We start from the raw sequence: 12,957 nt of genomic DNA, 5'->3' as shown, positions 1-12,957 counted from the left end.
CCCTTTTCTTGAGGTGTTAAATTTCTTATGTGTACCCTCACTTGACTAGAGAAACTTTTGGTAACAGGTTGAGGTCTTTGATGCCACACATGAGGTGGATTTAGTAGTATACGAGGAGCATTTGAAAGCAGCATGAGTTCACGCCTCCCGTGAATCCTGATTGGCTTCCAATTACGAACTGGCGCGCCCCATTGGCTGCTGCGCGTCCATTGAATCCCCTCCTCTACCTTTGTCAATTTCTTGCGCTCTCGTTGAAAACGCCTGCTCGTTGTTTCCCCGGGATAGGAGGAAGAAGTTGTCCACCCCGCACAGCCGGAGGTCAGCGAACACCGAGAGAGGATAACACGCTCAACCGGGGGAGCTCCACGTTTAGTGACCACAGGACGATCCGTGAAGCTGAATGCAAAGAGAGCAGCGGGCTGAAAACCGGCGGGGACATAATCTACCGCATCACCTTGTAGTAAAGCGCGGTGTGAGCGGCAACGCTGCAACTCCTCCAGCCAGCGTGCGACACCGCGGCGCGGGGCGCAAACAAGGGGATGACATAAACATACCCAGAGATGGTTCACTACCCGCGGGGGCCTTCATAGACACTGCGACTGCTTCTGTGAACACTTTTGTGTCCTAAAACTATACAGGCGAGAAAAGGGGGGGTGGGGATTACGAAAAGTGCTTCTCCTTCTTCTTCTTCTTATCAGCAAAGATAAGGATTTATGATGCCGGACCAAATCACAGTTTCAGAGTTTGTGGCAGAGACGAACGAAGATTATAAATCGCCGACTGCCTCCAACTTCACCACCAGGATGTCCCACTGCAGGAACACAGTGGCTGCCCTGGAGGAGGTGAGTGACTTTGGTGCCAGTGGGGCTGTAGTCCACATCAGTGCTGGTCCGCCTAAAATACCTGAATGGAAGATTTCTGTTATTATTATGCTCATAATTTAAAGATTGCGGTTAGCTCAGAGTAGCAGATCTCCTCCATTCAAGAAACTGTCCACCTCCATCCATCCCTCATGCCCCATATACCTATTTGAGCCACCTCAGCCATTTTTATTTTTTATTTTTTTTTAAACCAAGGTTTGTATTACTGTCCTGGGTCTATAGATTGCCATTATACAGGAGTTTTTTTTTTTTTTTTAATCAAGAAGTATTATTTCTATATTTATTTATATAGCTAAAAGTCATATTGCACTAATTTGCCTAAGTGGGCTTTACAATCTGTGCTCCCAAGCTCCTAATAAAAGACCAGGTAAATAGAGTATGGACATGCAAAGTGGAAGGTGCCACAAAGGGATTATCACCTACATGTGCATCACTTTCAGTAGTGGCCATTGCATGTGTTTTGGCTTAGTGATCACTCCCTCTGTGATGGATGGAGAGGTGCAGCTGCATGGCCCCGCATGTGCACAGACAACGTTCCTGCCTTAACTTGCAGGTCATCAGGAGGAAGGACACTTCCGCTTTGTTCCCTGACAGCCCTCCGCTGCCTCCCTCCCTCCCTTGTTATAGTTTCCCTACTTTGTGTGCTGTATGGCGGAGCCTCGCCCAGTCTGATGGTAAAAATAGAAGTTCCCACATGAGCAGCTCGTTGTGTTATGTGTGTTAGTGTGTCTCAGCTCTGTAAGTCAGGGTACGCTTGCAGATGTTTAGGTGTCCGGTGCCTGATTTCACCGTGGAGAAGTTTCAGTTGCCTTCCAGATGGGATTGTGACAGACAGTTTGGTGCCTTCCACCTTTCCATTGTGAAAGCAAACACCTGAATGCGTCACACGTGCAGAGAGGAGATAAGCAATTGGCGACAGATTTACCCCTGCTTTATTTTTAAAGCAGTGTTTGTGGAGGACGGAGCCAGGCAGCCAGACGAACACCTGCTCAGGCTGACAGGTGCTTCACGTGGGCAACGCACACCTTCAAACCTCTGCTGCAGCTGCTTTAAAAATAGCAATTAATCTGCTGCTGGGCTTGTGAGGAGTGGAATGTGCTTTTCCGTAGAAGGAAGCAAATAAGTGTGTGGATTGTACTCCTTTTAAAAATAGTAGCTCTGCAGTAATTGCCGGTTGGGTTGAGAATGGGCTTCAGAGATGTTCTTCTGGAGATGAGCTGAATTGTCGGTGCAGAGACGTGGAGGAGCGTGTTGTTGTTTCACATTGACCTTCCCGCGCTCAGGCTCAGGGAAGACAAGGCCTCATTGTTGGGACGGCAAGGCCTCGCTCACTTTGGTCTGTTTGACCAATTAAATGCTGCAGTGGATGGGGAACACTTCCACTTATTGTCCGCCAGCCTGCCTGGAATCTCAAACACAGGCACGCTAAACAAAAACACATCTACATATGTGCATCCACCGGCTGCTATTTTTATTGTTCTTTTTTATAGTCCTGTTAGCATTTCTTGAAACATCTGACACACTGTCTGAGGATGACTCTTTCACCCTTGAGTATTACAACACATCCGCCTGCTGTGTATTCATGAAGTCTAAATGAAAATGAAACTTTTCAGCGCTGTGCTGACTCTCAAACATTGTGCTGATTCCGGCCTTCTCTTGAACAGCGCTCACCTCTCGGCTTCACCCTTGTACTGACAGTTGAGGACGGGCTGACAGGAGCAGCGCTGCGCTCTGTAATGCTACAGTGAGCTGGTATATCATTTCACAGGATGTCTTGTTCTGTGAATTGGCACCTATGACTTTTGATAATGGGCTGTCTGTTTGCTGACTGTTGTCCTCTTGCTGTTCTTGGTGCATAAAGATTCTGGATATGATAATATCAACTGACAAAAAGGCGTTTTATAAGCATTTTAATATTATGTGCATATATTTGCTTTGGACTGTGCATTTTAGAGCCTACTTTGGAAGTGCAGTTGTGCATTGCACTCTTTAAAATAGCACTGCACTGATTTAGCATTGCACTTGTATAACTTTGTCGGACTCATGATTTACAGTTTTGGACAAAAACGATTAAAACCAATGCAGCAGAACCAGAGGACATCCTCTGAATTTATTCCATATATTCTTTTTCCTTGTAAAAACCTGGTGCCTACTTAACCCACAATGCAACCATCCATTGGAGATTCAGGTCTGATGTGGCGGCAGCACCTACTGTAGCCTCGAGGAGTGATCTGCAGTAGTCTGGTAAGCTCACTCCTTCCAAAGTCCATGCCCCCGCACCTTTTCCATTTTCAGACTTCTTCACCCCCAACCGATGCTGATTTATCAGACTTCACACAGCTCCCCCTGGAGACACAAAAGGCTTTATATGACTTTCTGCCCTTATGCAGCAGTATTTTCCCAGAGCTGTAGACAAACTGAGAAGCCTTCCATTTGCTCCCACTCCAAATCAGATCTGCTATATTTTGACACTTTTTGTGTAGGTGTAACCGGTTGACAAGCGGCATTCATTTGTTCATAGAGGTTTGTGATTTAATGTGGAAATCTGTGCTGCTTTATGTTTGGTACCAGTTACACAGAAAACGTGCTCGTCGGTCCTGTTACCACTGAGAACTGATCCTAAAAACAATGAGTGTATGACAACAACACAGTAAACATACACACAAATACAAGTACTGCTTGGTTTTTCAGTTCAGTCCACAGTGCAATTTTAATGTAGATTCTGTCAATAATTAATGGCAGCATGCACTGTTTTGAGCTTTTCAGCGGATCCTTGCTGTTTTGTTGACTGTTTCTTCGTGCTCCTCCATCCCTCTTTATCAGACTTACCACAAATGTATGAAATGGAATACATCCACTGTCCTTTATCTCCAAATAGGGCTTGCACTTGTTTAAAATAGCTGATGCAGTTACAGCCTCATCTTCTTAAAATACTTTTTAGAAATGACCTCTGGGTCTAGTTGTTTATAGGAAGCCTTTAAACACATTAACAGGAGAGGAGGCTCAGAGGTTTTACGGAAATGGGTCCACAAATGTTGCATAATTACTTCTTTCTAAACTTAATTGCATCTGACACAACCTTAATTAGGCTAGTAGTTTAAACTGCTGGCACTAAGAGGCCATCCAGAGCGCTTGTGTGTGTCTGTCTGTGCGTGCATGTGTGTGTGTGTGTTGTAAAACCACAGCAATAAAAACCTGTTTATCCAGTAAGAGGATGTTAGGGATTTGGGTCACGACCCCCCTTTGTGCCCCTGTAAAACACAGCTTTTCTTCTTCCACACTTGTGTTGACTTTCTTCTGGCAAGTCCAGACTTTTCAGAAATAAGAGCTCTAGGATCTGGTTTTTCCTCCAGTGCTTCGATGAAAACGATCTGAATGGCAAGTAGTGACTGCTTTAGTTTAGGCCTGACAGTAACAATTTTGTCAGATACTTTGTGTTAAAGTATCATTTACTGATTTGAAGTGGGTGCATTTGAGTCACATGGTATTTCTAACTTTGTAAGTGGAGATTTTCTAATGAGTTGTGACATATAAAAACCCATTTAAGAATTGGAGAATTTTAGAAATGTATAAATGGCAGCATGCATGTTAATCTGACAGCACATAATTGGATATATCTGACACTGATCGGTGCGTCTTTACAGAGCACACAAAATAATTCTTCATATCTGAAAGGTGGCAACCTGACATCCATTTCTCTTGTCAGTTGCCAAACAATAGTGTTTGCGTAAGGTAAACCTTGTAAGCCAATTGTCTTTTCAACCTTCCATGTTGGAAACACGAAGTTCCCTTTGAGGGAGGCCTCAGGCCACGGGGGCTGAGCTGACCTCTGTGTTAAGTATTGATCTTTGTGAAAATGCCCCCGTGCTTTTGTCTCACCCAAGAACACCCCATGAGGATGTCTGTCTGAGGCCAGAAACTGGCACACATTGTAGTCATCTCAGATCTATTTTTGCATCTGTGACTGTTTTACGCCCCAGTTACTGAATCCCGTAGGTTAAAGAGAGAGACTCTGAAAATGATGCAATCGATAGAGTTGTCTCCTTGAACAAATCTCAAGTGCATCAGCTTCGAGCTCAGGTATGAAGACGGGTGTATTTGTGTAGTACCACAGTGTTGGACATACAGCTCACTGAGCAGTTGTGGCAGGTGTTTAAAGCATTAATGGCATATTAATTCTCTGGCAGAGTGGATCAGTTATCAGCATCACTGTGTATTACATCAGCAGCCTTTTCAAAGTGTCGCTGAGCTGAATACAATGAGTTTGTAAGGGATCTGACTCATACAGTAGACTGCAGAAGATTATTGAGTATTAGGGCTTGTGGCTGCAAAACAACCATCACTACTTGACATTCGAGACAAGCTTTTGTGTTGTTGGCAGTGGAGCCCTTTGATCGGTCTGTCAGCTGCATACGTTTACTCTGACAGACACACAATATGTTTCATGACATTTCAGTTACTTTGTGATTTACACTTGCTTTTGACAGGTACAATGCATGTGTGTAATGCAGCCTGGGACATCCCCTGTTATTGTTGCATAAATACAAATGTTCCAAAGTTGTTTCTGACCCCTTCGGCCCATAAGCATTGTTCTGCACTTGTCTTCAGCAGACCTGTCTTTCTAGCCCTGTATATTTACGTAGTGTTTATTTTTACACTGGTAAGTACATAGTGTCAACCAATACTACATACCACAGCATTCATAACCTAAGCTAATTTGCAGCACTCGTTCCTTGATGGGCCTTTGTGCAAATACACAGAGCTCAATAGAAAAGGCACACCAAACAAAACAGTAATACAATTCAAAGCACCATAAAATCTACATGAAAGGCATCTGATCACATGTGTCTTTGAAAATGGTTTCAACTTGTGTTTCGAATGAGCCAGTTCACGATCCCCTTTATGTTTTCTTCCCCTTTGAAATCCCTTCAAACGTAAAAGGACGCCTCTCCAAAGGGTGTTTTTGGAGAAACAAAAGGGCACCTTTCATTTCTCTGTAACTGGAACCAAAGACACTGAGCCTGAAATTCATGATGTCACTGAGGACCGAGGGGGTCTGGTTATGTAGGTATTTATGGATACGTGTAACATAAGCAAATTTAATTCAATATCAAAACCTAGGACATTTAGTTACTTGAGTTCATGGCATTTGTAATATCCTTTATTGGCGTCCTGTCCAAAACTATAATTGCATGTGTGCATGTATATCATCTTAAGTCACTTGATGATTGTAGAATCTTTTCGTGACCAAGGTACAATGGGGGGTCCTGTTCCTCACATGAGCCCAAACAATGATCAACAATGCTGTCGTCATCGTTGGCCTGTATCCCTTGAGGGAAAGCAGCTTCTGCATGGTCTATATCGTCCTTTATATAGTACCATAAACCCACCCATACACTAGGCCTCTTCCTCTGTCCAGTTTATTCATTTTTTGACGATGAATAAGGGTTATTTTTAGCCAAGGTACCTTTTCATGGGTCATTACTGGTTTTGAGGGGGTTGGGCCAACTCAGTCCTGAAGGCTGGCGTCATTAGTCTTCCATCTGGCTATTATTTCATCCAACAGAGGTCCATCACACTGGTATGCCAGCTATGCACTCGTAAGGCACGCTGCCTTACTGCTTGATTTTGTTGAGAGATTACTAGGGAGTATCGCAGGGAATGCTAATGGTATTTACAGCATCCACAGACAACTGTTGGCGCTGGCTGTGCAGACCACACCAGCCCTCATTCTGGTTCTCATAGACTGCTTCTAGTTTTCCTGATGCTGGTGAACAACAACGTAATGGTGCTTGTAAAATGGTAAGTAGATTCTCAATGCAGTCATGAGTGTTGAAAAAGCAGTTAAGTGCCTGCTGTGAGTGCCTTTAGACTCTCATCTCTTTATAGCACCTCTAAGCTTAATCTCAGACCTCAGGTTGTTTTGGGTACACGCTTAACGGCGATGAATTCTTACCTTCTGTTAACACAAGATGATGTCTCATTTAATTTCCAGCTGCCTCGGTGGCTATGCTGCTCTGTCTTTGCAGAGCTGAGTGACTGCAGAACAAAACGCTCTCCACTCATGCTTTGTGCTGAAACGTGTCATTTAAAGTGCAACCATTTATCGTTGATGTGTTAACATCTGAAGGCAAGCGTGCTCTCATAACTCTTCTCCATGTGTCAGTCTGTAAACCTGTGTTGATGCTGGAGTAGTTCCCGAGCCAAGGGTAGGCTTGGCCTTCTTCCTCCCCCCCGGCAAGGTTGGTGGGAATGGTTTGGCTGGGGACAACAGCTGCCCTCTTACAACAGGTGGCCTGGAGGAAAGTTTTAACAAGGCTTCAGACAGTAGGATTATCGATGCAGGGACAATCCACATGTAATAGCTTTAGAGACAAACTGACGGATCTGCGAGCTCTCACACTCATGGCCAAATGTGCAGTGTGGCCCAAGCGAGCAGTCCAAACCTCCAGACACTCTGGCCAGTCTTTAGCATACCACCTAAGGAGCTTAATGCTTCCTATAATTGAAATGGGATTTCTGGCAGGATCCCTGCAGTTCTGTCACCTCCCTTCACCCTCACTCTACATCCGCTGTCCCCACCGTCCCTTGACTTTGGCTTACTGTAGTTAATGCACCAGAGTAGGCCAAGTACATTGAAGCAAAGCCAACTACATCCATTCTTCCAATTCCTCGATGAGAACTCTTGGTTTCTTAAGTAAAAAAATGTTCATGAGCTTTCGTACTTGTTTCTGATGCACTTGTGTTTGAAAATGAAATGCAAGTTGATGTCATCTTTTTGTTCTGGGACAGCAGTGCACCAGATCACTATAGGCTAGTCCAGGCACTGTGAGCATATACTTGAATGCTGTGTTCTTGGCAGGGGTATAGTTTGGGAAACAATCCCAAACAGTTGCTTTTGGAGCTCAAGCACCAAGTATCTCATTTTTGTTGTCCATACTCATGATGCTAGCTGTATAAACTGAGCTAATTTGGTTCGTACAGTTTAGGTAACAGTCAACAACCTGATTTATTATGGCACTTTGTACGTCTGGGTGGCACTTTTGACTTTATGTTGTTCACGTTCCAAGAGGTGAACAGTTATTAGACCATATTAGATTAATAACACTTCTAAGTTTCCAATTCAGTGATGGGTCACCCTAATCTTGTTTATATCAAAGCACCTTTTTACCCTCTATGTGAGACCTCAGCATTTCCTTAGGGGATCTTTGTTTGAAGTTAGAGGTGTCTCCTTAGCCTCCAGGGCCGGATAGAGCAGGGCCTGTGTTATCATCCAAACACAGGTTGTGATCCCGACCCTCGTTATGATGCAGCAGCCCTCCCCATGGATCTGCCAGGGGCGAAGGTCACGGTCCTGTCCCAGTCGATTCAAAGCCATGATCTCCCTTATCCCCTGATGGGCTTTGACTGCTTGGATGTGATATGAGTCTACTCTTGTACATCTATCCTCTTTGAGCGTGGATGTTGGGATTTGGGAGCGATGTGATCAGCCATTGTGAGACCTGATAGGTCCGTTTGGTTTGGAGGAGCAAAGATGATCGTGAAACTCTCAGTCCAGCATGTCGAAGTGGATTGAGGTGAAAGGGGAGACTGGCTGCTCTCTGTCCTACACTGAGGTTAGGGGGTTGGACACAAGGGGCACGGGGGGTAAATGGGGAACTTTCAGCCCATCTCATCCATCAGAGTGTCCTGGCCCAGATTGTCTGAGACGGCTCCTGTTGACGGCTATTGTTCCCCGACAGGCCCTGCCTCTTCATTAATGAACTCACAACCATTGATTTGTGGTCCTGGCCACTTGGCTCTGCTTGGGGGTGGGGCGGGGTGGGAGGGGTGAATCCTCACAGTTGTGTCGCCCTGCTGTCACTTTCACTCAGGGAACAGACCCAGACTTCTCTGTTGGGGAAATGCTTCCATATGAACTTCTTGGAAGGTCTCCTTTGAGCTTTAGTCTGACTGCTTTTGACTGAGCTGGGACCAAACGAGATCAGTTAAATGAAGCTTTAAGAAGGTGTTTTTGAGTCAAGACCTTTTGCTCATTATCATTTTAATTTAGTCTGCTACATGTAATGAATTATTTAATATTGGAAACCGTCCCTGATCCCTTCAGTCTATTGCACAATACGAAGCATCTTCAGAGTTTGCAAAAGTTGTAGCACAGAAAACACTGATGTACGAAATAAAACTTGCTCTGATGTCATTCATGCAAGTTTTATCTGTAGAGCCTGTCGATAAAGTTCTGCTGAAGTCTTAGACCCTTCAGATCGTCTTTTTCATTGAAGGGCTGGGTTTGTGTCGAGTGAAGCTCTTTTCGTGTCGTAAGTTCCCAGCGGAGTTCAAAGGGACCTGTTTGAAATGAAGGTCTTTTTTTGTGCAACTGAAGTGTGCTCTGAAGCCCACGATGGTGTTTGCACACACACACACACACACACACACACACACACAGCCGTGCTCTCTGTAGTGTTTTTCTGCAGCCTTTTCCAGGAGAAAACAAGTCATTTTCTCTGTCTCTCTCAGACATCATTGCACTTTACAGAGCTGTGTGGTAACTCTTGGGCACTTTGCCTCTGGCTCTGCAGCTTTGACACCACGATGTTGACGCATGCGTCTGCGTGAAAAGAGAGACTCCAAGGTGAAGTCAGAGTTTTTTTTCTCCCTCAAAGTGCGGCACATTTGGTCCTTATTTCCCAGCCCCTCCTTCCAGGATGGTTTTTATCAGCCTCCTGTGAGTTTATAAACTCCATTAAAGACTCCCCTCAAAGTCGGGGAGACCATTTTAACAGGTTTTAAACTTGGCGCCATCAGGTCTCTGCTGTGATTTTTTTTTTTATTCACTGTATTTCAGGGCTGCTGACATACGGGACGGTCGAAGAAATGCAAGAATTGAGAAAATACTCATCTTCAAATGAGAACAATGACAGTTGATGAAGTAGGTCTGAAACTTGGTTTAGTAGCAGGTTGGGACAAAAAATGTTACGACCATGAGGCAGCACAGCCGTCTGGGAAAACCAAATGGAAACCGAAGTTCTTCCCGGGTCTCTCACCTTGTAAAACGTAAAACGCCCTGAACAACAGCTCAGCAGTTAACATGAAAGTTTGTTTCTCTAACACTTAAATGACTGCTGTTGATGTTGTCATCCCACTGTGATTTCTGGCAGCTGGCGGTCGAGGCTCTGGTCCAACGGCGGTCTTTGTAGTGCCCACCGAGGAGCTGTAAAGCACCAAGTGTCCCGGTGCTAAAACACCAGAAGGCTTATAGTTAGATGAGATGTTTGAGTAACTCGCAGTCAGGCAGAAAATCCTGCACAGAAACCAGCAAGGTCCTGTCTAATTGATTAATAAATTAATCGATTGGTCTGTGAATTGTCAAATTCTAGAAAATGCTCATCATAATTCCCCAGAGCCCAACGTGATGTCTTCAAAATGGCATCTTTTGTCCAAACCCTTCAGTTAAGGTGTGTTTGTGTGTGTTAATGAACTCTTGTCAGACAGTCTTATGACATAGAGAAAAACGCCGTCCCCCTCCCTTTCTCTCTCCGTCCCACGCTTCCACTGAACTTGCGTGCTGGAGTTTTCCGTGCTTCCCCCTGGCAGCCCGACTACACACATCTCAGCTATCTGAGAGAACAGAGCGACTCTGCAGCCATGGCCTGTTAGCGGTCGGCTCGATGGAACCCACTTCTGTCCAAATATTGACTTTACTCACACAGCATGGAGAAAAGTTGTGAATGAAACACTTGAAAGGGTGTCAGATGGATTTTTTATTTATTTTTTTTTTACAGTGGATTTGTAGTTGTGGGGATATTGAATGGACTGTAGTTAAGAGTCAGCCTCATGGTTGTGCTGTCTTTAGTAGAAAGTATAATAGCTGTAACAGAAAAGTTTGTGCTGTCGTCAACAGCTCGAGTTGAGCACAGCTTCCTTTGGGATCTACCTTCTCTTTGATGGCTGAACTGTTTATTTGACATATGTTTTGAATGAGTCACAGCTTTTCCTCTGTGGATGTTGAGGTGGAAAGAGCGCCCTTCCTGTGTGTACCCTGACTGTACCACATGTGGAGCTGCAGACAGCAGCTCTGTGTCTGGGCGAGAGCCGGCCAGCAGCACATATACAGCACCGGGCGACCACTTTAGCGCCACACCTGCAGAAAAGCTGACGTGTCCCATTCTGCAATGAAGCAGACGAGTCTGTCTGCAAATGATATGATGTTTCATTCATTTTTCTGCGGGGAAATTTTCCATAGATTGCTCTCAGGTGAGCTAACATAACTGCTGGCAGCCATGTAGGAGAGCAAAATTGTTGTATTTAACACTGGTGTATTATGTGTCCTCCCTGTTGACTCACTGATGCTATGTGCTGCTGTGTTGCAAGAGGGATTAGGTGCAGGGGTAGGTGGACAACCATATTGACAGACCCAATAATGGACTGTGTGTTTAAGGCCGGGGTTTGCTTCAAACAGTCTGGTTCATATGAAGTGTCATCTGACCATGCCTGGAGGCAAAAGTGCTTAAAGCCAAATGTCGGGGCCAAAAGCCTGAAAAAAGTGCATGAGAGAGAGGTTCAATTCCTGCATACTTCCTCGTCTCTGGGTAGGGCTGTCGCTTCATTGTTATACAGATAATTGTGATTAACCATTCTAATCATCTTACAATGCTGTCAAACAAAAATGTGCTCACCTATCAGTGGAAAGATAAGAACCTGTCCAACAACAGTAAGGTCGAGACAGCCGAGCTTTTTATCCCATGTTTTTTCACTCACATTTTCACTCACAATTTCAATCACACTGTGCTCAGGTAAAAGGTTTGCCTCCACGAACTCATGAAAATGCACATAATTCACTTTCAATTTGTTGCAACATTGATAACATTAGCCAGTTTTCATCCACATGTAGCACAGCTTTTGACCAAATTTACGTTAACAAAAATATGCAACAGAAAATGTGAACTACTGTCCGTTTACATCCGCTACTGTTATACAATAAACAGTCAGCGGTGCCAAGTCCAAACTGAGGTGGCATGAAATGAGAGCAGAAGAAGGGATCACGACGAGATGACGTCATCAAAAAAACAAACCTCTAATGGTGGAAATATTGATGGAATATGTCATTTCTGTTTTATCAAGCTGTTTTTATATGCAACTGTTGTGATAATTATGCAAAATGATGGTGGTGACCTCAAGTAATTGCAATCAGGTGACTCCTATAAGCCACTTCGTCCATAGTGTATACTCACGTCTGCTCATCATATCATGACATACTGCTGCTGGTCAGACCTGCTTAGTGCTTTTACTCAGATGTCATTTAGCTTCTCGTGAAAATATCTCAGCTCAGGACGGATGTTGTGAACGTGCCAGTGGCAGTTATTGACCTGGAAATTGATCACAGAGGAAAATGGATTAGAATTGTCTCGCTGGAAGATCCGGTTTCACTTTTTGCTGCTTCTCCAAACGCTGTGGACCGACCACACCACAGTGGTGAAATAAATATGATTAACTCGCCCATGACTTTCACATCAAAACCATTATTTATGTTCCTGCTGTGAGCTCGCCCTTTTAGCACGCTCTTCTTAGACCTTTTAGTTGTTTTCTTTGGGGGTTCAGTTTGTTTGGGTTTCATGTAATATCTGGCATCTTCATGAAACATGGTTTACAACCCACCACAGCCCCCCACAGACACTGTACCCACACATGCACCAAATAAATTGGATAATTACATCCCAGACTGCAGCCTTCACATTGGCTGATCTCCACAGTATGTGGCAGACTGTTTCCTCGTGTGCCTGTCGCGGGGGGAAGGCTTAAAGGGTTAGCCAAGTTTAGTAGACAAGTTATAATGAGACACCAGACAGAGCCCAGATATGTGTGTGTGTCAGCTTTAAAGGAGTATGCGGTGATGACGGTAGCAATACTACAGACGGGGAGGATTGCTTGCATTGTGTTTTGTTAAAATTGGACATGTGTGTGTGTGCGCTGTATGGCGATGGGGCCTCAGAGAAGAGCGGGACAGCGTCTTGTCAGGCAGACATGCTGTCATCAGCAGATAGTTAGCCGGCAGGAACAATGGGGCTGGATCTCTGTCTTG

The 12,957-nt window shown here is 44.6% G+C and overlaps 1 protein-coding gene across 2 annotated transcripts in view; it reads left to right on the top strand.

The window, feature by feature from the left end:
- The first annotated feature begins 258 nt into the window (after window positions 1-258).
- Window positions 259-12,957, top strand: part of asap2a (ArfGAP with SH3 domain, ankyrin repeat and PH domain 2a) — a 54,063-nt gene continuing 41,364 nt past the window's right edge. For both annotated transcript variants that reach the window (XM_070979101.1, XM_070979102.1), the window contains exon 1: window positions 259-842. In XM_070979101.1, the coding sequence (XP_070835202.1) occupies window positions 714-842 (129 nt within the window). In that variant the 5' untranslated portion in view covers window positions 259-713. The remainder of the gene's footprint in view (window positions 843-12,957) is intronic.

Source organism: Chaetodon trifascialis, chromosome 14, assembly GCF_039877785.1.
Source record: "Chaetodon trifascialis isolate fChaTrf1 chromosome 14, fChaTrf1.hap1, whole genome shotgun sequence".
Lineage (NCBI taxonomy): Eukaryota > Metazoa > Chordata > Actinopteri > Chaetodontiformes > Chaetodontidae > Chaetodon > Chaetodon trifascialis.
This window is presented reverse-complemented; position numbering and strand designations above follow the sequence as displayed.